Below are 27,198 nucleotides of genomic sequence, written 5' to 3' on the forward strand. Positions count from 1 at the left end.
ACAGAAAAATCACGTGATCTTATTACCAGATACTAGCACTCAGTTTGTCATCAGTTATTTAAATCACTGAAATACATCAATTTTATGTATATTATTGACTACTATACAAACAAAAACGACAAAATGAGGGTCTTACTTATATTTATGTTCTAAGTTAAACACCACAACCCATACTGTAAATACAGGTGTAGTGAAACATTCCCTGAAACAAATTCCCAGGTTTGCCACAGGCATAATGGAATATAGAAAAAAACAAAATATCAGAGAAAGTAAAATAATCATTTTAAACATTTTTGCTGCTCTCAGATTAGTTTGAAGATCACAGGCTTCTCTACAAAATGGGAATACGTCTCCAATCTCACTATGTCTTTACACGTCATAGCTGTGCAGATAATGTAATAAAATTTTGTATCCACATAAAACAAGGCTGTTTTTAATTATTTTCATGACATAGGTAAGTGGGCCTTTGAGGGAGATATGCTGATCCTTTTATCTCCGGTTTAATGTAGAATCAAATGCACAGTAAACAGTTTCCATCAGATAAAATGAGTAGAGTAACAGAACAGTTCTTTCCTCTGATATTTGAGGAGTAAACGTAAAAAGGTTCTGGGGAACCATCTTCTGTGTAGTACTCAACGAAACGAAACACCAGTTGTAGAGAATGTGTTTTTTTCTTTGGTAAGACAGGTCAAGGGACATACCAGAGGTGTGGGTATTGGTAAGTCACATGGAACTAGATGTACAGTGATGGTGGTTAGATAACAGAGCGAGCCCTGGCCATAGTTGGGTCTAACCAGATAGAATGTAGATATAAGGCCAAGTCATGTCACCAAGTATCTGCTTTTCATTTGGGTGAGAGCAAAAGCAAAGTTGAAGGCAGTTAATTAGGTCAGGGCTACAGAAATATTTCGCCTGTCAGAAGCTCCAGTAGTTTTATGACGGCACAGCCTAATACCAGCTGCAGGGCCTAATGATAGGTCAAAACAACATTTAACGTAAATACTGGACTTCCATGGGAATGCTTACCAAACTTTTGGCATATTTACTGTGTAATGATAACTGAGAAGAGAAAATGATCCATGGAAAGATTTAATGGTTGAATTAATTTCATAATGCACATTGTTTCTCCCCCCTAGGTGTATAAGCAGAAGATGAAGCACCTCCTGTGTGAACACCAGAACACAATCTCTGAGCTGAAAGCAGACGGTTTAGTCTCCGCTGAGGCGGCAGAGAAAGAGCAAGAACGATTAGAGACTGAGCTTCATAAGGAAATGAGGGCCATAATGGTGGACATGCAGGAGCTCGACAATGAAAACCTTGTCAAGGAGCTTCAACTGGTTTGTAGTACATACTGCGCCTATTTTATTTCTACGCTTAAATATCTGTGGATTTAATGTTTCTCTTTACCCTGATATATTTCAACAAGTAAGCATTAATACTACATGCACCAGTTTGGTTGTTATCTCAACAGAAACATGATGAAGAAATGACTAAAACAAGGAACAGCTGGGAGAAGGAACTCACAGGTACACAATTAATCTCATTTTGAGTTGAATCCAACACCGCATGCTGTCAAAAATACATGGGAGAGATTTTTGTGTCACTATCTGAGTAGAGATTAAAGCCAAGTATGACAAAAAGTTGGAGTTGCTGCCACAAGAGCTGGACAACATGAGGAAGAATGTGCTCAGTGAGAGCGAGAATAATTGGAGCAGCCACATCAACACTCTTATAGAGGACAACAGCAAAGCTTTTGGTGATGCTAATGCACTCATGCAAGACATGAAGCGTGATTTGGAAAAGAACAGTTGTCTCAAGGTAAGTGCACACGTGCAGCACCCATGTCAGAAGAAATTTCAAATGTTCGGCCTTTGTTTTATGTCAAGGCCTCATGATTACTTTCATCATTGATGAGTCTGTTTATCATTTTCATGTTTCATTAATAAATCACTTAGTCTCTGGTTTGTTTTGTTTGCTTTTCTTAGACACAAATTTTGGACATGCAGGCGAAAGAGCCAGGGAAGAAAAAGAACCTGGCATGTGTTTTGCAGGATAACAAACGACTTGCCGAGCTTCTCTCTAAAGTCACTGAGGAACAAACTGAAACTGACAGAAGATTGAAATACTCCGTATTAAATAAGGTTATCTTGCACTTATCTTGCAAACTCAATTTACTGCTATATTTATATTTGTTGCAACCAGCGCCTTAATAAGTGCCTTGTGTAGCATGTGTCTCAATAACTTACATTTAGCATACTGCATGTGGGCACAATGTTAATTTGTGACACTATTTTTGACAGGATGTCAGTGAAGGCCACAGAAAAAAAGAGCTGAATGACCTGAAATGGGAGTATGAGGCACTTGAACAGAAATTCGACGAGGTATAAGCTAAGATTGAGTGTCATGTTGCTCAAATGTTTGATGCATGAGCTAAATTCATGTTCCACATGCATGTCAATTAAATGCTTTGTGTACTTGTGGGTATTTATCTGAACGTTTTATGCATCTGTTTGTGTGTGTGTGTGTCTGTGCGCTCCTGTGCACGTGTCACACAGCTTCAGGTGGAAAGGGACGAGCTGTACAAGACGTTCACTGAGAATATTCAGAAGGTGCAGCACAAAACAGGTGTGAAGAGCGCACAGCTGGAAAGGAAGCTGAAAGCCCAGACGGACAGCCTGGAGAAGACACAGGCTCTGCTCCACTCGGTGCTTTCTGCTTCTAACATGGACCAAACTGCCCTTGAAGGGGTCACAAACAAAATTGAGGTACTGTCATATGTCCCCCGTCTGTTTGGTTGTTTTTAGTCATTTAGACCCTGTACTCTTAATCACTGGTGCCATGTACATTTTTTGAAATAGTTGCAATGTGTATTTTATGTATGTTGCTGCTACTATAGATTGTACATGAAATGAACCTGTTTTCTCTTGTAGGAAAATCTTGACTCCAGCAATAAATCCATCAAGAATTTACAATATAAAAAAGCTCAGATTTCCAAGGTTAGTCATCCATTTACCTGCTGAGAGCGCTGTCAAAGAATTTGTTGAACCTATGATGACGTCCAGTCTGTTTTTGTGGTGACATTCATACTTGTGTCCGGCAGGCCCGTAAGGATTTGCTGCTGACCTACGAGGCAAAGCAACGGGCTTTTGGTGTCTCTGTGGAGGAGCTTCGTGTGAAGCCCTTTGAGAGCAGCCTCAATGGGAAAAGTGTGGAACAGGACTTGAACTTAGGTTTGCGACTAAATGAAAAGCAATGAATCCACTGAAATGAAAGACTGAATCATTTGCATTTCAATCTCTTTGCATCAGACCAAGAGTAGTATGCAAACTAGGTGACTTTTTTCTGGCAGACTCTGACTCTATTTAAATGACTTTGTACTAAAGCTCTATTCTGGCTGCTCACTATTCTGCTGCTGTTTTGCTTCATGTTTATACTTCATATCATGATGTGTGGTCCACAAAGACTGAGATGAGTAACTAAAGAGGCAGTGAAGTTCAGAAAAAAGGGTTTTAAGTTTAGTTTAGGGTAATTATTTTACCCCTAACACATTTAAATATGTGATTTAAAAGAAGCATGTTGTTTTCCCACAATTAAAAAAAATAAAGAGTGGCATATATATGGCACAACAGATGTAAAAAACTAAGATTCTAGTTTGATTCAATTTGGACCAAATATGCTGTTACTTTGTTTTGCTTTGTCAATGAATATGATATGATATGATATGATGATATGAAGTGCAGAAAGACTAAATGAGCTGAACTCAGCAACCAGAATATGAGCTGCTCTGGTGTGAACATTATCTCTGACCGTGCTAGAGGGACTGAAGGGACAATTAATACATAAATTCAACAAATTCAGATCTTAGCTCCTGTGGAAGCACTATATTGCTTAAAATGCCTGTACTTGATGGGATTCAATAAAGTTTGATTTCAGTGACTGGGCAACAGGTGTCACTGTCCACTTACTTTATTACAGTTTCTTTTTGTTTTTTTGTGGAATAAGGTCATTCTAAAAGGTTAAAGGCAAGTCACAGCCAAAATCCTATGCTTTAAGTCTTATGTGCGCTGTTGGGTTAACACCAAACCTGAACTTCATTATTTTGTTATTGCTAGTGATAAAGAGAAGCCGTCTAAAGTTCCTAAAGCTTCATGCCACACCACATCCTTATATTGTACACAATACTACAAGACACAGCCCTGAATGTAAAGGAAATCTGTGATACAGATTCTTTCCTTAAAGCAGAGCTACTCATCTGTTAAACATATTTAAATTTCTCACTATGGAGTGTTAGTAGCTTAGATAGCCTGTGCAATATGCAGCACAACTAAAAACAAAAGTAAATGGAGTTTTCAATATGCCAAAATTAGTTTTTGATGAAAGTTCCAAAAATCATGGCTTCTAATTTTGGCAATTGGAAAAGTAATTTTCTGATTCTCAGGAGAGAATAACACTAAAACTCTACAACATATAAACATGTAACATGTAAAGCAATTGAGATCCTGTCATTCAGGGGTACAGGTTCCTGGACTCACTGCAACCAATGAGAATAACCAAAATAATTGTGTTTACCAACCCTGTCCTGTCACCTGACCTTACAACAACCAGCCCAGCCCACCAGGAATCTCCCTGTGTCCCCTGAAGCGCACCTGTCTCTGGTCTCTTCCTTCATTTTGATTTCATCTACACACCTGTACATTTTCGTGTCTGCATCTTGCACGGTTGTGATACTATCGCAGAAAAACCTGGCCACAGGCAGACGTACACACACACACAGACTCACGAGGTGGAAACAATACAGTCCCGGTTGGTAGGGAGGGTTAGGAGCAAGAAGAACATCCCTAATTTTGACTGATCTCTTTGACTTCTCAACAGGGAATGTGAAATGTGAATGTGTGTCACCTCCTAAACAGTAGACCTGTTCATTAATCCATCCCTGCATGGAGAGAGATGAAGATCTGTACAGGGAAAGAGAGGTAAACTCTTTCTTAATGCCACTCTAATGAAGCCTCTCCCTTGTTATGTACTGTGTAAATTCATTACCATCTTTTACTCAGATTCAAGAAGAACAATGTTTGTGTATTTTAGTTTTTTAGAAATTTAGATTAAGAAATTCAGGCCACATGGTGCTCTTAAAACAAGGCTTTTAGCTCACTGCAGCAGATTCAACATCTCCGGAGCTTCCTTCCCTCTAAGGCTGCAGTTGGAGAGTGTCTGTTTCTGCTGCTCTGAAAGCCATGCATGACTTTTACCTCCATCCAAAAGTTCATATGCTTTAATAATAACAAAACAAAGATTTTGATAAGTTTGATGGACTTATGATGGATAATACCTTATTTAGTGTGGTAAAATCTCTGCTAACAGACTGTTACAGTCCCAGTTAATTTATTCCTGTAATTTCTGTAACCATATCACATCAATGATTGTTTTTGTTGTTGAAATTTGAAAACGTCCAACTTCCAGATCTCTCCCCCCCCTCCCTCTCCACCATGCTTCAGATCTGCCTTCAAAGCCCCTCCCTGCAGAAGAGGTTGTCATGCATGTCCGGGCTAGTAATCAAGCAAATAACATTGGCAGTTAGCAGCGTATTTACATTTGTCATCTTTCACAAGATGAATGTTTGCAAAGATATTTAGCTTGACAGAGTGAGAGCATGTGACAGCATGTGGGCAGAAATAGTGATCCCCCTGGTCCAATTTATTGTTATTGTGTGTTTCACATGAAAAATATATGTATCATTTAAAAATGTACATCTTATCATTGTCAGATTTCATTCATTTGATTTCATTAAAAAAAAATTATTATTATTTCAAAATAAAGAACGCCATTGATTTCCACATATATTCACATTGATTTGCTGCAAAACAAATGAATCCATAATGGTTAAATTAGCAAGTGAAACCAAAGCTTCAGCTTCTAATGTCAGCAAAGGCCAGCTCTGTTCAGAGGTAGTTTGAGATATTTATACTTTTATATTTCCATTCGACGCTAAAAGTTGGACTCAAACCAAGTTTTCCAATCTCTACAGCTACTTTCACCTGCTGATTTCTGCCATGCCTGAGTTTCCAGCAGAGAGAGGAGAAAAGTATGGGGTGGATCCAGTTTCTCATTGAATATTCCTGTGGTGAATCGAGCTCTGCTTCACTGAGTGATCGTTGTTCCCTGCAGTATCAATAATACAGGAGGAAGTTATTGTCCCTGTGCAGGCCACAGTATCATACAGCTAAAGCAAGTAGAGGGAGGGGGTGGTCCTTTCACTCAGCCCTCTAAGGTTTCAGGGCCTGCAGACAGTGGTCTGACTCTGGGGAGCCTGCTGCTGTGCCCTTGCACAGGGCTCAATTGTGAGCCCGCCTGACCGAGGGATAAATGTGTCTAAACAGTGACAGCCTGCACCGTCCTCCTGGCCCGGCTCCGTCGGTAAGACTAAACCCCCAACAAACCCAGAGTCACGAGATGAGTCCCAGCTGAGAGACAACTCAATAGGGAATCAGTCAGTGGGAGACATAGGACAGTTAAAGAATGGGATAGATATCCTGGGTGTGATTAACATGATCCAGATTTTCACCTTGTTTGAGCACCTAGCTGAGTGCTGTGACCTTCCCTTAGCCTCGAAAATACTGAACTGGGAGCACAACATGTTATACATCTAAATACAAGCAGTAAATTAAGGAACTGAGAGTCAATTCCTGTTTTAAGGGATTATTTACACCTAAGCCTTACAACACACAACACTTTTTCCTCGACTTTGTCAAAGCAAAAACAGCCAACCAACATAAAAGTAGCATCACAAGATAACTCATGAAATATGAAGCCTTGCATCAGCCCTAAACCCAAGAGACAAAACAAGAAAGTGCCCCAAACAGTTAAAAGCACACAGAGAGGTGGAGGACACAGGTGGGAGGGGTGCAGGAGAGTGAAGAGGTAGAGAAAGTTGGAGTGATGGTGAAACAGAGAGTGGCACTCAGAAAGAGGTCAGCTCTGAGTGTGTTGATACCACCGAATTAGAGATGCTGGCAAAGGCTTAAAAGGATACTTAAAGAAATGACTGGAATGTAACTGTTGGTGAGTACTGAATTTTCTTTTGTCAAATTTTCATTATTGTGTTACCACTGATGTTTTACAAAAAATCAGATGTATCCTTTGCTATATATCTTTAATTATCAGAAGTGTGTATTTAACTGTTTATTTGAATATCTATCTTTATACTGATAACTTTAATTTGCACTTCAGCATCACATATGGACCTACCATTACTACTTAGTCGTATAGTTGTTAAAAGTGAACTACATTATTAATACGTGTTTTAGTAACCATGCGGTGAAAGTGGTAAGGTGATGTGGTAGCCAGTCATTAAGGTTTAATATCCCCTCTCCGCCGAGATACTTTACTCCTTGAGTCCATTCCATTGCTGAAAATGAAAAAAAAGCAGCATCCTTTTAAACCTATTGTGAAATCAATATGAAAAACAGGCTGAAGAAAAAGATGTGACGCCACCGTGTCACTGTGCATGTTGGCATGACATGAGGATGGCAGATAAAGGGCCAGGGATGGCCGCTCTTAGGCTCGCAAGCGTCGTAGTTTGTGCTGTTTTACTGGGCCAAGGATCCCCTGAGAAGACAGGTGAGTGCACCACCAAAGCATGTAGCTGCACACAGTATTTATATGTTTATTACTACACGTGTTTATTACATGATATAGCATGAGCTGTCTCTAATGGGATTTTCAGCAGGTGGCAAAGAGGACAAGAGAGATGCTATCCTAAAGGATATAATTTCAAAATGGAGTACAGGAAGTGGCTGGAATCACCAGAAAACTCCTCCAGAAACAAACAAAGACCAGTCTGTGCACCCTTGGGTGAGAAATATCATGGGGAGCCTAAAAACACTCGGTCTACTTCCCAATAAGAACCTGCCTTCCTTAAACAAGCCAATTGACAGGCACCGTCTCTCTGGCTTCCTCTACAACATCTCTCTGTACCTCCAGGAGATGGGTGCTGAGCTGGAGGAGGCACCCGTGGAGTCCGATGAGGAGCAGCTGTGGGAGAAGGTCCTGCATTTCTTTCTCCAGTCTGAAGGGACTGCTGCACTGAACCAGTGGAATGGCCGGGTGCCACCGCGACCCAGTGTCAGAGTGCAGGACTGGTTTTTGTCCCTGAGGGGCAGCCCTCACTGGGACTGGCTGCTGGGGGTGCTGCAGAGTCTGCTCACTCTATTAGAGCGTCAGCCCCAGAAGCCCCTCTTGACTTATTTAACTCAGAACTGGAGGACAGTGAGTGCTGTGCTGGAAGCTGCACTTCAGGCTCTGGTCAGTGGGACCTATGGCCAGGCCAGTGCAGGCCTGCAGGGCTTCATCTGTGCTCTAAAGGGCCGTAGTGACTGTACCTTCAGTGTGAGCTGGCTCCAGCAGCTGCTGCGTTTCCTAGAAACACGCAACTGGAAGCCTGTGGTCAGTTTACACCCAGCAGGGGAAGATGCTGAGCACAGTAGGGGCTCAAGTGTGTACGGACGTTTAAGGCCCTTCAGCTTGCCTCCTGAGGCCATGAGTCATGATGGGTTGTCTGGAAATGCATCTCTGGAAGACAGGATGGCCACAGAGGATGATCCAGACTCCATGCAAAGTTTGCTGCTGCAGGCGCTATCACGCTCAGGTGGAGGAGAGCGAGGTGGTCACTTGGCACAGAAAAATCTAGCTCTGGTGCAGAGTTTGGATGGGCTGAGGCAAGGCATCCTGCACAGGGTGGGTAGTTCTGTCTACGGTAACCTGAGGAAAAAAGTGTCGCGAGTTACCATGGCACTGCTCGATGATGTCAGCAGCCTGGTGGACGTGCCACAGTCCAGCACTCAGGGCCGGTGCTCAGTTGGTGAGTATGTGGAGCAGCTGGCCTCAGAGGTTGTTTACGCAGTCACAAAAGATAAAAACTCATTAACTCATCCCACAGATCATCATTCAGTGTAATAAATATTTAAGTTACATGCATTCATATAGATGCTGCTGTGTGTGGATTCACTCTTCGCTCCAGAGAATGATTCTGAGAAAAGCGACGATACTACTAAGTGTGCTATTAATCAAAGAACATGGAAACTCAAACGCAGTATGAATAAAAAAGTAAATCATACATAGTTAGTTGTTAAGAACCTCATATGTTTGGCCCTGGTTTCACCTGAAAGATACAAGAGAGACAGTGACAGTGACTGACACTGCTTTAAAATCATCCTGGCTGGTGAAAGCATCTGTTGTTGGCCCAGCTAATCTCTTTATCCTCTCATTGATGTCAGTAACATTATATCTTGGTTAGATGAGCTGCACTGTTACATCAGGCATAGTCGTGTACTGCAGGAGCTCCCAGGAGCTTTTTCCACCACTCTTTCACTTTGATTTTCTGTTAACGTTTGTTTTTCATTTGCCTTTTCGAAGGTGACCTGAGACAACTGATCTTATGGTAAGATATTTTTTCAGATGTGACTCACGGTATCTCTGCAGTCCACATATTTGGCAGTAAATTGTCACATATTCATGTACGACTCTTATTCTGTCCATGCATGTGTAGGGGGATAAGACATAATGTGACGTGGAACACTCAGGCTTTGGGCGTTAAGTCCCAGGGTCTTCCAAACTCACTCCCATTCCTGTCCTGCCCCTCCTCTGAAGGAGATGAACTAAGATCCCAGCAGCCCCAATCAAAAACAGCCCCCTCTTCACGAACAATCTCCAAACCAAAACGCCTTCCTGAACTCTCACCTCATCGCTTCCACTTCAACCAGCCACCAAAGGGGAGACCGAGAGAGAGCAGCGACCAGCAGAAAGAGATGGAGTACTCCACCTCTATAGAAATCCTGGAGGCAGCGTGTAATGAATCCATCCCAGGCTTGACAGGCGTCTCCAACTTCACTGTGTTCCTCTATTGTAAACTGTTTGAAGGGGAGAACGGGTCAGTTAATCCCGCAGCGGCCCAGATGGGGCTCGACCTGCACGCCACATGTTCTGATGCAGCTTGGTACCTGTCTGCTGCTGAGGAGGACTTCCTCTGGGTCCATGTCTGCAGTGAGTTCTTCGCCCATGAATTCAACAACACGGTGTGTGCCAACACCTCTTTCTGGCTGCAGAGAGCACAACAGGTAATGGACTGCTTTTTGCTAAATATCTTTGGATTTGTTATGTTTTCATAATGCGCATTGCTTGTTTTTTTAATTCACTGTTACTTATTCTACTTTAACATTTGCAGGCCGCACTGGCAAAGGATTACCATTTTTTTAACCAGACAATTATAGACGACCTGTGTGTGCAGCTGTCCGGTGAGGTGATAGAAAGTCAAGGACTGGACGAGACCTGTCTGGCCCAATTGGGCAACAGGTTGCTCAGTGCTCAGGGTTTCAGACACTGCTTCCTGCCCAACAACTCCGTCTTGATCTCAGCTCTGTGCGGGAGAGAGTCCTCTGACTCACATCAACCCTTGCCAGAGGGCAGCTGGGCCGCAGCGTACTGCTCCAAAATCCATAACTTCTCCCATGTTTACACCATTGAGGAGACTTGCCAGTATAGGGAGTGGGCTGTGCAGCATTTCACCAATGCCACCCTCCTGGAGCTCTGTGAGCAGACAAGTGGTTTTAAAGAGTACATTTGTCTAAATGCTACAGTCTATAGTCAGCTGTTCAGATCAGTGCCTGAGTTTGGTGATTTCTGCGCTGATCTTCAGGCAGAGCTGGAGGACAGGAAGTGCTTCCTGCAGAGGTTTTTTGACATGCTCCCAGCGCAGTATGAGTTTGACACATCGCAGCTGTGTCTGGACCCGGCTCCAATGCTGGTGGACGTTCTCCACAAGCTGAGTGTATGTGAGGTGGAGGGAGGGGATCGGGAAGGGTTTTTACTGGCACTGGGATATGTCTTGCGAGTCCTGGACTTCATGGTGGGCCTCTCTTCGGGTCTGGACGAGGGTGAAAGAGAGGCGAGACAAGGTTTGGGTCAGGCCATCCTCCTCTCTAGTCTCCTTGACAACAGCTCATGGGCCGCACTGCAGCCAGAAGCCTCCACGAGCGTCCTTAATACAGTGGGAGTCTTCCTCCGTAGGGAGCGGAACGCCAGCCTCAAAGAGGACCTGCTGAGCTGCTTCAGTGTAAGACAGATGACTGACACAGTCACACACACACACACACACACACACACACACACACACACACGCACACACAGCAAAGAGTGAATAACTTGTTTCTGCTGTTACATCAGCCCGTCTTGTGGGACCTCATCCAGCAGGACGACAACTCATCCGCTCTCAGGGTTCTCCTGCAGGTATTGGCCTGTACAGCAACATTCACAGTCAACCTCTCACAGCAGATGAACTTTATAATAAGGAGAGTGTTTTTTTTCTCACCAGGAGTACCTCCAGATGCCAAGAGACAGCATTCGCACTCTTGTGATGTCTGCTGAAAAAGATGCTGTTAAGAGATTTATCTCCCACATGCATCAAACTTGGGACCAGCTACAAGTTGAAACTGACCAGGTTTGTCCTTAAACTCCCCCTGAACTGATACTGAAGACTGAATGTACTCTCAGTGACACTTTTTATTAAGCTAACTGTGCAGGTAAAAGTCCTCATCCCTTGTAACAATGTACAGCTGTATCGACTACAGTTGTGTTCTGTTGCACTCTCATGTGCTGTATGTGTTTTGTGTGAATCTATGTCATAGCCCATGCATAGTTAAAGAGGGCCAAATTGAATTCACATCAGTTCCTGTCCTACTCTTTTGTTTTCTCTGTCAGGCCTCTCAAAAAGAGTTGCAGGCCATGGAGACAATGACCGCTGCTTTCATCCATAAGTTCCCCCGAGTGACCCCAGAATTGTTTGTGGACCTGTCTCAGTTCATTCCCTTCATGTCTGTGTCTGACATCATGAGCTTCCCAGCCTCCCTGATAGTCAACGACAGCGTGTGAGTTACTGACCCACATAACGATTGCATTTCATTTGAAATACCTTACTGTCCTGATGCTATCACCGTCTGTGTTGCTCTTTAGGTTGACAGCCATTCGTGACCACAGCTCAGGGATGAAGTCGCTGCAGAAGAAGGCTTTTGTAAAAAGACTCCTGCAGTCCACTGCGGTGGGCGATGTCCCTACGTGGCCACCGTACTTTCTCAGTTCCATCCTCCCACTTCTGCCTTACCTCCCAGTCAGTCATTTTCAGCAGCTGACTTCACAACAGGTAACTAATTTGCTAGTTTAAAAATGACATAACTTTACATATCTCTTTCACAGATGCTGATCATCTCTGACATGGTTGGATGGATGGTAAAGCCATTTGGGCTCCTACAGATGCTAAATTAAAGGGAAAACAGAGTTGTTTTGGGAATATTCAAAAATAGTGAATCTTAAGATCTCAATTAAACCCTTTTGATTTTACACAACCTTATAAAGATTGTTTATTCCTTTAATTTGTCACTAATATGTTTAAAGGTGGTGAATTTTTTTTCTAGCTAATTTTTAACATTTCAACTTTTGTGTCTTGTAGCTTACTCCTCTGGTAGAGTTGCTAGGCAACAGTAGTCTGGATGGTGTAAGGGGGCGCCATGTGCTCAGGACCCTCTTCAGCAAGAAGAAGAATCTGACCAGTGATAACATACAGAGGTGGGACCTAGACACTTGATGTATGTTTATCTATCTTATGATGAAGAACATCTGACGACATACTTGACTTAGGAGTTATTGTCATCCATGAGTGTGGTCATAGATTAAGTAGGTTGTGGAATGTGTTGCTATACCAGGTATGTAAAAGTACACCAGCTCTCTCTCTCTCCCCATTCCCTGTCTGACTCTATTCAATCTGCTATACAATAAAGGCAAGAAAAGTGACAGATGATGTCTTTTTGCAGGTTAGGAGTCCTTGCATGTTACCTGGATCCAGTGGACCTGGGATCATTTCTCCAGGACTCAGCTGTGTCCTTGGCTCTCTGGCAGCAGCTGGCTCAGTGCATGTCTAAGGGCTTCATCAGTGCAAGCGGCAGGGTAAGCAGCGCAGGCTCCTTAGTGCACTACAAAAAGAATATTCTTCAAACCACTTACATCCAATCCAATTACTTTTTTTTCATGTTGTTCCAGTCAGTGCCTGACTAACTCTGTTGAACCGTGTCTCATGGACAGCTGTCCTCTTGGTTGATACCAGCTGTACAGAACCTGAACGTCAGCAGCATGGCTCGCCCAGAGCTGTCTGCCCTCAGCGGTCTCTTACATCAGTTAGGAGCCTCCTTCTTGCTGTCACTCCCCTCAAAACAACTCCTAGAAATCCTCTCACAACCAGGATTACACAGATATTCCCCAGCGCAGGTCAGCAGGGAATTTGTTTTTCTTTTCATGTTACTTCTTTTAGAATTAGAAATTAGTCTTCTCTCTAAGATGCATGAAACCATGATGCATCACCCCTTCTCAAAGAAAAGAAAAGCTAGCTGTGTTTTAATATATACTGTAGGGGTTTTTGTCATTACTGTAGATCCACAATTAATTAGCTTAAAATTTGAGAGGGAGAAGAGGAAGAACATCAATGAAATATGTGACCTCTACCAAAAATACTGAACTGCCATAAAAATGTGAGCGCTTGTTAACTTTTTATTACTTTCCTCAGGCTTTTCAAATGTTATCCAAGATTTCAAAGGACACCACTGTAAGTAGACATTTTCAAAATATTTTTGCAGAATTTCAGCCAACTGCACTTTCACTGCTGTGTTTCTCTCACCCTGCCAGCTCACTGTGGAAAGACTGTGCAGGCTGAAGCCGTTATATTCTGGTCTGTCCCCTGCTGTGCTGAGAGACCTCCAGTGGCCAAGGATCAGTGAGGCTGCCCACTGCCGGTGCTGGAGAACGCTGTTAACTGAGCTTAAGCCTGCCCATAGAGCCATGCTATACAATGCAGTGCAGGAGGTATTATCAGCTATCTTTAGTACATCACTAACTTTTCCTATCTTTTTAATCCCTTCTTGGAATTTACTGTGACTCAGATTATGATTCAACATCACCATCTGTTTTGTTCTTACAGGCTGTATAAAACTGTTCGCTCTGGCTCTTGGGTTTCCAGAAACTGTTCATTTGATCCATGTGTGTGAAAGCTGCTTTGTGTTTTCCAAAGTGCCTTTAAAGTCTTCTAGGTTTAAATTTACAATGTTTTGTTGTTGCTGTGTATCACCAGGCCCGACACAGAGACGTGCAGAACATCACTCAGCAGGTAAACTGTCTGTCACCACTTGTCCCTCTGAGGAAGCTGACAGAAACCATAAATGGAGACACAATCCTGGCAAATATCAGTGTGTACAGAGACATACACTGGACGCCACAGCAGGTGCACGTTTTATTTTAATCTACCTTTGTGTGCTGTTTAACGCTGCATTCATATGACAACAATAGGTTGCCAGTTCTCTGACTAAAGAAGAAAATGTTACCAGCTTCAGTTTTCGCTTCCATTAATCTGCAACTCATTGGGTATGCTTCAGATGAGCCTTTCAGGATATTAATACTCCATACGCATCAGCCGCCATCAAGCTAATTAGTTTGGATGTAGTACAATGGTGTGGAGGAGTGTAGCATAAATTAATAATGGCCACCTTAAAAGGATTTTGTCACAGCCAAGAGTGTATTTCACTCCCTGTTCTCGGCCTAATAAGACCAGAGTCAAATCAAGAATGATTGCCCTTTTCAGCTAGTAGCTGCACTGAAATAAATTTTGACACTGAATATTAAACCTAAAATATTATATTTGAATAACCCTGAAGTTAGTGTTTCAATTCCCCGTGTTATTTGTGTGATCAAAAATGTATTAAAACCCATTTATAGTCAGTTTGTGGCTATTTTATGAAATTGTAATTTAACTCTAAATCCATGTGTTTGTTTGATTTTAAGCAACATGCCCCATTTGTTCCTGATATCAATCAATTCCACAGTTATCAGACTGATTTTATGTTCAACCTGTGTATGTAATGTGCTACAGTCACATCAGTGACGTACCACCAGCATTGCAGTCCAGGTCCAGTGATCATTTTTCACTGTTTAGCTGGAGCGGAACTGCTTTTAAAAGAAAACTTAGAAAAAGTTTGAAGAGATAAAACTATAACAATATATTTTAATAAAGATAAAACTTTAATGTAACACACTCCAACTACAATGAGTACTTGAGTACATTTATCAGGTTTATAGGAAACCATTGGTTGCAGCTGCCTGTATGGAAAACAACTAACATTTACCTTAAACCTACATGATTTGCTCAAAACATGCCAAAAACCACAATGGTTGGCATTTTAAGTCATTGAATTTAACTTGTTTGATTAAATTGAAAATGCTGACTGATATTTAATTTGTCTGGACAGGCTCAACTTTTATTCAAAAAGATCCACGAATTTAAAAACATTACCAGCCAGATGGTGAGGTAAGTTGGGTGTATTGCACCATAATGTTAAGATCTATGATTTCAATCATTAAGTCATGTTATCTGCAAATGGAATAAAAACTCAAAAACGGATGCACATACTCAATTAATTATTTAATCGGTGACCTCTCTTTTACTTGTAGGGATCTGGGTGATATTAGCGGTGGTGTGAGTTGTGAGTTTTTGAAGCTTTGGAGAAATAATACAGATTTTGATGAGCTGCTTCAGTTTGTTAGTGAGCTGTCTGGAGGCATGAGACCTGCTCTGGTGAGGAACAAATGCGTGAGCACCTTTCACACTCTTGATCACAGTCTGTGATACACAGCCACAAAGTTCATTTGTTTGTAGATGTCATTTTTTCTGAGCATCATGTTTAATTCTAACAAGTTCAGATGTGTTTTGGCTGTGTTACCAGCGAAAATGTATTGTAGACGAACTTAGGAAACAACCCAAACTCAACCTCAGTGCTTTGAGCCCTGGCTTTGCTGCAACATTACCGTAAGTATCTCATTATTGAACACAAATATTTCACAGTTCATCCAAAGATGACTACTGTATGCCTCTGCTGTGTTCTTTTCCAGAGTGACGATGATAGAGAACCTCTCTAATGCATCCTTCAGAGCCATTCTGGACCATATTCAGTCACACTTTGATGATTTCCTCAGACTGCCACATTACAAGCAGATGAATTTAGCAGAGAAAGCCGTAACTGAGCTGGTAAAACCCCAACATGAAACACACAAATGCTGCATTCACTGCATATCCTTGCATGGTGTGCAGGAGTTGACACATTCCTGTATGTTTTAGATAGAAATGTGTGTTAAACTCTTGCGGGTGACTAATTGCTTCAAGTTAAAATAGAAATCTTCAATTAACTTCAGTAATTAAAATGATAAAGTGGCACCATGAGCAATCAGAACAAACTGGAACTCCCAGATGCTATTTCAGGTTAAATTAAATCAGGGCTTGCATCATCGATGGGGAGTCAAGTATTTGATTTCTATTAACGCGTTAATGGGGCAGAAAGAGCAAACTACATTTGTTGCCTCAGGCTTTTACACATACACCCATACAATGAGAGAAACAGACGGAAAAAAAAATTCACACCATGACCTGCCTCATCCTCTCAAAAGCTTTTCTCACAAGTGAAGTCATATCACTGTGAAATCCCTGTAATCCAGGCCCACTGACTGTACTTGGTGCTCTGCAGGGCTCCTCTCAGGCGGAGGGGGAGATTGACGGCACCACTCTGGACGTCCTGGGGCCTTTACTACCTTTCTTGGACCGAGACAGTCTGGCTCTGGTGGACAGAGGAGCTCTGGCTCTGCGGCTGGAGGAGATGAGAAGTTTCTGCCTCCCTAAAGAGGCTCTGAGAGACATCAGTGTTCTGCTCACTCAGAAAGACCTGCTCGGGTAAAGGAGCACACATGTACTTGTTCACCTGGGTAAATTTCACTTCGAGAGGTTGTTTTCATTCATCGTTATTTTAAAAAAGATATTCATCGGCTACACACACAAGCAACAATGACTGGATATTAGAGAAGCATTTGAAAAGTCATCTATTTTGATATTAAAAAAGACGCAAAGAATAAGACATTTTAATGCCAGCTATTGTTTTTCATTTATCTTATCTTAAAATGATTTAACTCAATTAAACTGAAACAGGAATCTCCAAATCATGGCATGTAAAAAAAATGTAATCATACATTTCAAAATACAGCAATAAATATATCTTTTTTTTAAAAAGTTTATTCTTTGAAAGATTTTCTGAACAGCCAACATATAATGACGTACTATCAGGTGACAGGGATAAGAGAAGCTTTGTTAGTGGCTCTGTCAGGTTGTACCAGAACAGCAATGGTTTGAGCTAAATGCTAACGTCAGCATACTGACATGCTCTCAGTGACAATGCTAACATGCTAAGTTAAGTAAAGTAAGTAAACGTTATCTTTACCATGTTCAACGTCTAAAGTCTCTTTGCCAACATTTGCTAATTAGCACAAAGTATAGCTGAGGCTGATGGGAATGCAATCAGTTAGTTAGTTCAGTCATAAATCAAACAACCAACAGTTTTATATTCTGACTTTAGTATAAAAAAAGTTGTTTTTTTTAAAACTTGGTGAAGATATCAAGTTGCTACAGTCCACCCGTAGGGGAACATGAACGTCTGTACCATATTTCATTGAAATCCACCCAACAGTTGTTGAGATATTTTCACTCGGTGCCACAAATGTGAACCTCTTTGTGGTGTTGGAGAAAAAGTCAGGTCATGACCAAAGTCATCAGGAATTATCCTCTGAAATGTCTATGCAAAACTTCATGGGAAGTGATCCAATAGTTGCTGAGATGTTTCCATTTTGGACCAAACGGGTGGACTGACCGACAGATGGAGAGCCATACAAGCCATACATATCATGGCAAGAAATTCACACAATAGTTCATGTATAGCATATACATTTGATTCCTATGGAAGGTAATGATTTATAAGTGGTTGAACACAAAACACCTTCCAGACCTGTTCAGCGTAGAGTATCAGAATAAATGTAGTACTTCTTTGCATGCAGCCTAAAATACATCAAATAACAGTAATTAAAGCATTGTACTCTTGTTGTACTTGTTTGCCAGGGAGCCATCCAAATGGCAAGTTGAGGATGTGGAACATTTGGGCCGGCTGGTGTTTTCTCTCTCAGCCAAGCAGATTAACTCCATCCCTCTAGTAAGCACCCCAAATCATCAACCCACGCAAACTATTCAGTTCTGTGGACTTTCGCTGGTTTTCTGTGACATGCTATGACACGCATTAATGTGTGAAATGTGTTTTCCCTGCACAGGCAGTGTTGAATAAAGACACAGTGGAGCAGGTCCTGGTGGGTCAAAGACACTGGGAGGACACTGTGCTGGGTGGAGTGTGTGTTACTCAGTGTGTGGACCAGAATCGTCTGAGACAGCAGACTCAGGGTCTCATCCGAGGGATTGTCAAGGCGCGGAGCAGGAGGGCAAAAGGTTCGATAAATATTTCCTTTAACTTTTAGTGCTGTTGTCTGTCTCATGCATTTTAACTACAGGAAAAATAGCTGTAATCTAGCTGTCTCGGTTATTAGTGCACCACTCCACTCTTGACTTCCACAGTAGAAAAGTGTCAGTATGAGCTGTGCAGTGTTTCTCTGTGTACGTTTTATTCCAATCAGTGCACTGAATTTGCTGTTGTCTTTCCGAGCAGTGCCAGTTCCAAGCTGTGCGGACATCAGAGGGACGTTTCCTTCAGCGTGGACATCCACTCAGCTCAGCCGTATGTCACAGCAGGACCTGAAACAGTGTGTTGAAGTTTTCGCACAGGATGCGTCATTGAGTTCTGAGCAGCGCCGAGCAGCGTGGGTAAAACTGAGGCAGGTCAGTACAACTCTGCAGGAAGTCTCAGGTAATATATATTTTCTCTGAATTCCTGTTTTTGTATGGACAAGCAGTCACATCCTGCCTGATAGTGTCCGACTCTGAGAGACAGCTGAGTAAAACATGAGCAGTGATTTAGCGTCAACATAATCTGTGGCTGAAACACGCTCTACTTCTTCTTTCACTCCAGTCCTTCGGTCCAGTGAGAGAGCTGAGAGCAGATCAGGTGCTGGCTCTGGGCTCACTGGTGACTGAGATGGGAGAAAGAGAGCTTCACGACGCCAATCTCACCGATCTGGGAGTGTTGGCACATCTGGGCACACTGACAGAGTGGAGCCCTAAAAAGGTGAAAAATGTTTCACTTTAATTGCAAAACGTCAAAAAAAAGGAAGAATCCCATCCAGGAGACTTTTAACATATCCATTAGTGTGTGTGTGTGTGTGTGTGTTAAATGTTTCTATTTGTTCTTCTCAGATGAGAGCAGTGATTTCCGGTGTGATGCGGAGATGCAAACTGAAAGCTGAGCAGTTAACAGCCGTCGATCTGGCAACATTTGGTCATCTGATCTGTGGTCTGTATCCCTCAGAGATCAAAAGGCTGAGCCCCTACAACCTCAGGTCAGTCAGATACCTCGTGTGTATTTATCCAACTTCCTCAAGCACAACAACTCTTAACAATAGTTGGAAAAGCTTGAAGAGAAAGCTCACACTTTTGGATTTATGTAGTCTAAGGAGGACAAATGACAATCCTGCTAATCTGTATACAAGACACTAAATAAATTGTGCGCATACATAGCAGTAGTTAGCTACAACACAACATTGATGAATGCTGCCAGTGCCAAAACAGAATTGCTTTCCTGTGGTTTCAGACAGTAATTAATTGATTCCACATTCACATACTAACAGATGTTAACTACCAGGTGGCTGATGCACATTTCTCAGCATCACAAACCTCATAAAAACATTTTGCAAACCCTCAGAGGAGGATTCAGTCCTGCATCTTTGTTCAAAAACTGCAGTATGGCTGTAACGTTCCTGCGGGAGACGTCGCTGCCATGCACAGAACAACAGATGGAGGTGTTGACAAGCCGTTTGTCCAGACCTGAGGCCTTTGGTCCAGTCAGCGCTTGGGGACCAGACGTTTTCACTGAAATTGGGACATTGGCAGGTACAGTAGAACATGATGTCCCTTGAGGAATAAACTTTTTTGTGATCAAGTCTTTTCAGTAGTTTTTCCAAAGAGGGAGGTGGCTGGGAGGGGGAAATGCCAGCTCTTGGATGGATAGGTACAATCGAAAATGTCCCTGAGGGTATAAAAGTTTAAGAAAACTCTTCCTGTGATTTGATATGAGAAACATTAATTATCTGACTACAGTGTTTGTGTCTCTGTCCAGTGGGCTTGGAGGACATGGTGCTGTCAGCTCTGGTACAAGAACAGATGGAGGGAATCACTCCCAAAGCCATTGCCATGATGTCCCCAAAAAAGATGGCAGTGAGTGGCACCCATGATGTTAGCACTATTTATTCAGGATAATCTATAGAACAACGTTTAGCTTCAGTATTGATCTTTTTTGTAGACCTCAATTTGACATGTTACAGTAAGAAAAGCAAAGTTGGAAATAAGAAATGAATAATGGCTGAATTCCATTTAGCTGGTTCAGTTTCTTGGTCCTGGTGTTGTCACTGTTATATCGTCATGGCTTACAGGGACAATGGAATACATGAGAGCCATTGTTAATGTCAGTTGCAACACCTGTGCTTACACAAGGCCTATGTCAATTTTTTTTATCATAAAATTCACTTAAAATTACAACTTTCTTTTCCTGAAAATCATCACTTCTTTTCAAACTTGGCATTTTTAGATGTAGCTACCATATTTTAGATATTTTCCCCCATAATTATGGGTATAAGACACATATATTTCTTATAGTAGTTTTGAATGTTATTCAAAAGAAAAGAAAAGAAAAACATAAATCAGGTCTTTGTCATGCTGTATGAAGAATTGACTTTTGTCTGTAAATGAAAAATTACTTAACTCTTAATGAAACTTGACAATGCAAAGCAAACACAGTGCCTCATTAAAACAGATAAATGAATTGGAAAATACAGAAAGTAGATAAGCCTCCTAAAAAGTATTAAAAATGGGGAAAGCAGCTCATGTCTGCAAACAATATGATACCATATGATATGATAAAGCGAATGTGATGACAAAGACCTGCAGTATGGACGTGTAGAATTTATCATTTCATTTATGAGGAGGGATATGGGCTGTGCATGGTACATATTGTAAGTGCACTGTGTGTGTTGGATGTTTAGACTATATATCATGCTCTGTGACAGGAAAACTGCACTCAACTTTCATAAAGAGACAAAAGAAACAAAAGTTGTCTATATGTGTGACTGAAGGATATTGTTTTTTCACACAGAGTGCCTCCTCTCATAGAGTCCTGCAGGGGTGACTTAGTATTTGTGCTGGATGTGTGTCTCACAGGTGGTGTTCAGTGCAGTTCAGCTGTCGTGGCTGAGCGTGGAGCAGGCGTGGGCTGTCACTGAGGAGCAGTGGGCAGAGCTGGACACCGAGCAGAGGCACGCTGTCGGACTAGCTCGATATGAAGGAGACGTCCTGCTGGAGCTGAGAGGTGAGAAAAAAAAAAACAGGGTGATAAAATGTCCCCTTAAGGACCTCCTTCATAACGAGTCTGCTATGTGGTAACGCTTGTTTCCACTAACCAATGTGATTTTTATGTCGTGTTTATACGGTGTTGATGAATGCTCTGCTTGTGTGCTTCCACAGGAAGAAATTCGGCTCCAGCAGACCTGAACGCACACAGCTTCACTGCACACTCACTGGCTCTGTGCTTCCTGTTATGGCAACTAACTTAATTTAGAATGCTGGAACGAGTTTAATTGTCCCTTGACCTCCCTTGTTATCATCATATTTGTACTTCAAATAAATACTTTGAACTGCTCCTTGAGTGTGTGTTGGTCCTTTGCTTGACATTGGTCTTGATTGTGCTCTTTTGCACGTTTCACTTTTATGTGAGCTATCAGTGTGACGATATGTAAACAAATGTATGCATCATCAATCATCAGTCAACATGATGATTAATGCTTGTTTGAAAAAGGAGAGGGACCTTCCACGATGTGTGCTCCTGCCAACAAACATGTTATGATATTGTATTGGGTAACATAACATTCAAATATCTTCTCCTTAAACTGCAGACACTGGCGTCTATAAAAGAGCTTTGAAGTCATTCCCCCATTTATTCACAGCTGCTGTTGACTCAGTAACCTGCCAGCCATCAAACCCTGTAACCTCTATGGAAGCTGACTTCCTTCTATAGGACCTAGTCTGCTCATTTAATTTAAAAAATGCTGCGGATTTGCTAGGAATCTCTGCTGAGTACAATACCTGTCCCCTCTGGTAGCACCTTTTATACTTCCTGTATGTTTTACTGCATATAAACTTGTCTGAGAGATTCTATCATGTGTGGTATATTTAAAAGTACAATACTGGAATAGTATTTATGTATCTGTTGACGTGAGAGATGTAAGAACTAAAATTATATGTCAACATGATTTACTGACTGTATCTCTGAGGATTCAATAATCCCTCCAGATGCTGGTACTCTTCGTTACTTGAGTTTGGTACATGCATTTAAGTTTTCAAAAACAATTTAAAGCTTGACAAATAAAACAGAATTTGAATCAGCCTCCCCTTAAAAGATACTGATGTCTTATCTATATTATACTGTAGTTTAGGTTCTTATGTGGGATCCAGCAACCACAGAACCTCAGCAAAATATAGGAGAGAGAAGGGGGAATTGTATATTTGTTAAGAAATTTGATCCATTCGAATACAAAATCTATGAAGGCAAGCGTGTAGTATTAACACATTTTGTGGCCCTGATTGAAAATATGGCTATGAACATTTTTGTCATTTTAGCAGTTTTCTGGCTCGAATGGTGCACATTCTTTCTTTAACATTTGAAGCATTTGTGCCCTTATCAGATAGATCCAGTAGAAAGATGTCAGGAAGTAGGGTTTGAGAGAGGTGGGGAATGTGGTTCATGGTTGGCCACCAGGGCAGCCAACATGGTGCATATCACTGATTAATGTCTGAAATGATCACAAACTGTCAGACAGACAGCACAGGAGTAGGCCACTGGTTGGTCTAAGGAAATATTGAAGCTGCCATGAAAACACAGAGGTGATAGGGTCCATAAAGATGGAGGACAAATTAAAGAAAAACTAATATGTAGATGCAGTCAGGCCTCCACAAGCCTCTAGAACAGCTTCCTCCACAATATATTCCTTCATTTCTACATATTTATTCATTTTCATTTATATTCCTTCATTTTTATTCATTACGGCTGAAGTCTATTTAGAAGGAGAGGCCACGGCACAGCAGATACAAAGAAAAACGAACAAAGCCAGCATTAACAAAAGGCCATACAGCCTCACCAAATCTGAAGATGATCGTTTATCTTATGTAATTTGGTCTTGTGGAGATGATGGTGGAGAGAACTGCTTTTTCAATGGGTTTGAGATCTGATGACTGTGAAGGCCATAGCTATTTACTCCCATCATTTTCATACTCACAACAAACCACTCAGCGAGCCCTGCTGCACGTGCATTTGCATATTTTTTCATTTGATATATTTCTCCGATCTTTTGTTGAGGTTTTCCCTTTAATTTGTCCTCTGCCTGCACATACGCCGCTGCACAGTGAGCACGAGGAAGAGTGTCTGGGGGTCAATAGGTGTCTGAAAAAGATTTTTTTTTTTTTGCCTGGGGCCCCTAAAGGAAGATGTTTATTTATTGCGTCTGTTCAAGCAACAACAATTTTCTCAATCAAGCTGTGTCTTGGCGTGCACTTGGTATTATTGTGGGCATCTATGGGATATTTTTTTTTTAATGAATATTAAATATAATAGCTATGTTGTTTGGCAGCAGCCGCCCTCAGTACCAGTATGAGGGTGCTGTGCAGGGTGCTGTACCGCCGGTGACCAGCAGGTGGGGGTGTCGCAGCGCTGCTGCTCGGTAAGTAGGTGTTGCTCTCCACTTTGTCCACGGCCGTGACGTATTTCCTGGGGCTTGTACGGACCACTCAGCGGTACACCGGAGGGGTATCATGACTATTTATAACCAGCATTTCTCGGTTACCAATTTTTCAGTCGCTTCGCCGTGCCGTCGTCGGTCCTGCCACCGCGGGGAGAGACAACAACAAGCTGGGTCGAGCAGGATGTAAAAGGAAGCTGGTAAGTTGAGCCGATTGTAAGTTTTCCGTCAGCTCGAGCTTGTATTTGTACTTGTTTGGGCTGCGTGGTCGGCGAGTTTTACCGTGTCCTCGACCCTGGACAGGACGGCGTGCTGTCCTATTGATCCCGGTTGCTGTCAGTTACTGTGTCGGCTGCTCACACACACACACTCAAACACGCACGCACACACACATAACATAACATACACACGCACGCCGGGGTGACGTCGACTGCGCCGCGTCCGGGATCTGTGTTTGTTCCTGAGAAAAACTGTGTTGTCCGTGATCCCCGCTGCTCGGCAGGAGTGAGTAGTAAAATGTGAGCAAGTGGAGGCTCGGAAATGTTCGTCAGGGGTGGATGAGAGGAGAGGAGAGGAGAGGAGGGGGGGAGAAAAAAAGGGGGAGGCACCTGTGAGTCTGAGAGCAGGTCAGCCTACCGCGGTGTCAAGTTTACGTTAATCACGGCGCGGTTACAGTTTCAGACATATTTGTCCAGCGGAGGCGTCCTGGTCTGGTCGGATCGGATCGGATCGGATCCAGCCGCTGCTCGGACTCACGTTATGACTACGTGTTGTTGTCACGGACTTAACGTGTGAGGTGAGTCGACCCGCTCCGCTCCCATCAGCTGATGTGTTTAAACCTCTTAACTTTAGCTCGGAAACACTAACAGTGTTTGGCGTTAGAGGCCTGAGCCAGAGAAGTTTTCCTCCCCCCTGAACTGTATCGTTACTAATCTCTGCTCCCCGCAAACAGGACGTGCTGGTGCTCAAACCTGCAACTTTTACTCTACTTCCAATCTTATACTCTGAAATATGAGCGATTATATCTGTGGATTAGTTTCGGACTGAACTTTGACATCAGTCTGAAACACAGCTGACTTCTTGACCACTCTTTATGTGATTTTAAATGTTGTCTGGATTGATGTGAAGACTAACTTTCTGTGCAGATCATCTTATGGGAAGCTTGATCTCAGTTTAAGTGTAACCGGCCTACTTATTTTGTTGCACAGAACTAAATGTTCCTCATTAGGGGAACTGGCTTCCCTCTGTTGTTTGAGCCCACCAGGGCACTGTAGTTTTACCACCCCAGTGAGGCAACACAGAGCTGCTGATCATGATGGATAAACACTAGAATAAGTGACTCTGGCTGGTGCATAATAAAGATGTTCCAGTTGTATCCTAAAGTTGAGTGAGCACTGCGTCTTAATGAAATGCATGCACTAGCTCTGCTCTCAGCACACTACCTGGGTAGTAGAAAACATTGCGGAGGTGTTCGTATGACGCATTAATGCTGACATTGCTGCAGGAACGCCTGAAGAAGTAGATGGATGATGATGCTTGGGCATGACAAATGTGCAAGGGGAAAAGAAGAAAAAACAACAAAAGAGCAGACAACACAAACAGTTTTGTGAGTTTGCAAGCATGCTAATAAAACCACACAACCAGCATCCTGAAGAAAGACTTTCACACTCACACTTGTGTCTGGATCTGGATTTATGCAGCCCTGAACTCTCCAGAGGTGTACGTCTCCACCATTTTGTTTCCCGCTTTCCCCCTTTTTACTTTGATCACCTGTGGACTTCCAACAGAGACCCTGAAGCGCTCTCACTGCCAATGTTTTGTTGTTAGATATTTCAATTAATAACTCATCGAATCTAACTCAAAGGCGGTCTCTATAAAGGCCCTTGAGGAGAAATGTTGAGTTGTCATGACTCCTGCTTTTTGTGTGTAATTCAGCTCGTAGTGAAAGCTTTGTGCCATCCAGACGCTTTCTTCAAGGTGAACAAAGAGAATACTGCCAATAGGAAAGTTCAGCTGTTTTTGAGCTCCTTTTTGCCCAACTGTTGTATCTTTTATAGTAACTGTCCTTTTTAATATAATTCTATTCACAGCATCACTCACTTGAGTTAAACATCTAAAATATTCAAAGCTAATGTAGAGGACAGAATCCAGATCTGCAGTCACACACACTTTTCTTTGTATTTCACATTCTTGCACTCCAAACACTCCAAACGTGTGTACTGTTTGGAATGACCAGCCAACATGGTTAAAAAATCAAAACATTTGCTTTAAGACCCCCATTTTTTGGGAGCAAGTGGCCTTTCTATGATGCAGATTTCCAGGATGATGATTTTATGGCAGCCTTAAGCACCTTGAGAGTAAACATGTAAAATCTGATTGGGAAACCAAACAATCCCAAAAGTTTAAAGCCTAGTCTTTGTGATAATAATGGTCTGGATGTTGGATTACTGCTGGTGATCACTCTAAAGACCGTGATTTGTGAAGTGTGAAGTGGCCGCATACACTTCAGTGATTGGTTGCACTCGCACTCAAAAAGGTCCCAAACTTAGCAGCAATCACAATGTGGTTCTGAGTGATGTTTATGGTGTAATCATGAATTAATGCTGTCAGTGTTATGACTGTCATTTCAGCAGTTTGCCACACACACACAGCTCGTTGCTTCCCGTTCACCCAGTGGGCTATTTGAGCGCTCCTGCACTGACAAGTTGATTTCATGTGTCACAATGTGAGAACTGGCAGTAACAGCAAGATGTTTGAGTGCCAGAAAAGCTTCATATGGGCGAGTTCGTTTTTATCTCATTAAAATGCAAATAATAAACCGATGAGGTGTAAACCGTTTCCTTTTTAAAACATCCTGATGAGTTCTGTAATGAGGCTGGCATTATCCTTTGGGTTTAATGACACTTGTCTAATTATAATTTGGCGTAGTTTTCTCTGTTATAAGTCTAATCATTTACTGTGGGAACACTAAAGACCACTCGCCGCGCGACGGTCGGCCTCTCCTTTGTCTCACACCAATAGTAAAGTAGTCGGGCAGTTGTTATGCTGGGGCGTGTGGTTTTCACACTGACGTTAAAGAAACTGAGTGGTTGAGCGCTCGGATGAGATCACAGGCAACCGTGCTTAAAGCCAGAGTGTGTGTGTGTGTGTGTGTGTGTGTGTGGAGGTTTGGAATCACTCTATTTACTTGTTGCATCCAAGGACGGACGACAAAGTGGAGTGAGTCATGCCATCTCTTGCTTTTCCCGTGTTACTTGTTTATTTATTATCATTGTATGCTTTAGAATTCTATTTATTTAAATCTGATAAATGCTTACATAGCATAAGTTCACGTTTGAGCTTTTCAAAATTAGG

At 42.2% G+C, this 27,198-nt stretch overlaps 4 protein-coding genes across 5 annotated transcripts in view; 3 read left to right on the top strand and 1 right to left on the bottom strand.

Moving 5' to 3' along the window:
• Nucleotides 1-3,256, top strand: part of LOC139202640 (dynein regulatory complex subunit 4-like) — a 4,169-nt gene extending 913 nt beyond the window's left edge. The window contains exons 3-10 of the mRNA XM_070832185.1: nucleotides 1,137-1,337; nucleotides 1,472-1,526; nucleotides 1,616-1,818; nucleotides 1,986-2,141; nucleotides 2,301-2,381; nucleotides 2,556-2,765; nucleotides 2,931-2,996; nucleotides 3,101-3,256. Of these exons, the coding sequence (XP_070688286.1) occupies nucleotides 1,137-1,337; nucleotides 1,472-1,526; nucleotides 1,616-1,818; nucleotides 1,986-2,141; nucleotides 2,301-2,381; nucleotides 2,556-2,765; nucleotides 2,931-2,996; nucleotides 3,101-3,256 (1,128 nt within the window). The remainder of the gene's footprint in view (nucleotides 1-1,136; nucleotides 1,338-1,471; nucleotides 1,527-1,615; nucleotides 1,819-1,985; nucleotides 2,142-2,300; nucleotides 2,382-2,555; nucleotides 2,766-2,930; nucleotides 2,997-3,100) is intronic.
• LOC139225377 (lysosomal protective protein) overlaps nucleotides 1-27,198 on the bottom strand; it is a 124,002-nt gene that overhangs the window by 15,135 nt on the left and 81,669 nt on the right. The gene's annotated exons all lie outside the window — the stretch shown is intronic.
• Nucleotides 7,518-21,666, top strand: LOC139202650 (stereocilin). Its single transcript, XM_070832197.1, has 29 exons — nucleotides 7,518-7,617; nucleotides 7,724-8,857; nucleotides 9,412-9,436; nucleotides 9,545-10,112; nucleotides 10,220-11,107; nucleotides 11,218-11,280; nucleotides 11,366-11,491; nucleotides 11,752-11,918; nucleotides 12,004-12,190; nucleotides 12,497-12,612; nucleotides 12,858-12,990; nucleotides 13,126-13,308; nucleotides 13,604-13,642; nucleotides 13,723-13,899; nucleotides 14,165-14,314; nucleotides 15,336-15,394; nucleotides 15,538-15,661; nucleotides 15,810-15,892; nucleotides 15,976-16,111; nucleotides 16,605-16,807; nucleotides 18,020-18,110; nucleotides 18,226-18,397; nucleotides 18,615-18,784; nucleotides 18,975-19,130; nucleotides 19,259-19,401; nucleotides 19,803-19,951; nucleotides 20,178-20,275; nucleotides 21,275-21,422; nucleotides 21,578-21,666. Exons 1-29 carry the CDS (start codon nucleotides 7,518-7,520, stop codon nucleotides 21,664-21,666), a joined length of 5,877 nt encoding a protein of 1,958 aa, XP_070688298.1.
• Nucleotides 23,889-27,198, top strand: part of furina (furin (paired basic amino acid cleaving enzyme) a) — a 73,351-nt gene continuing 70,041 nt past the window's right edge. The window contains exon 1 of the mRNA XM_070856157.1: nucleotides 23,889-24,044. The gene's annotated coding sequence lies outside the window, so the exon portion shown is untranslated. The remainder of the gene's footprint in view (nucleotides 24,045-27,198) is intronic.

Source organism: Pempheris klunzingeri, chromosome 1, assembly GCF_042242105.1.
Source record: "Pempheris klunzingeri isolate RE-2024b chromosome 1, fPemKlu1.hap1, whole genome shotgun sequence".
Classification (NCBI taxonomy): Eukaryota; Metazoa; Chordata; class Actinopteri; order Acropomatiformes; family Pempheridae; genus Pempheris; species Pempheris klunzingeri.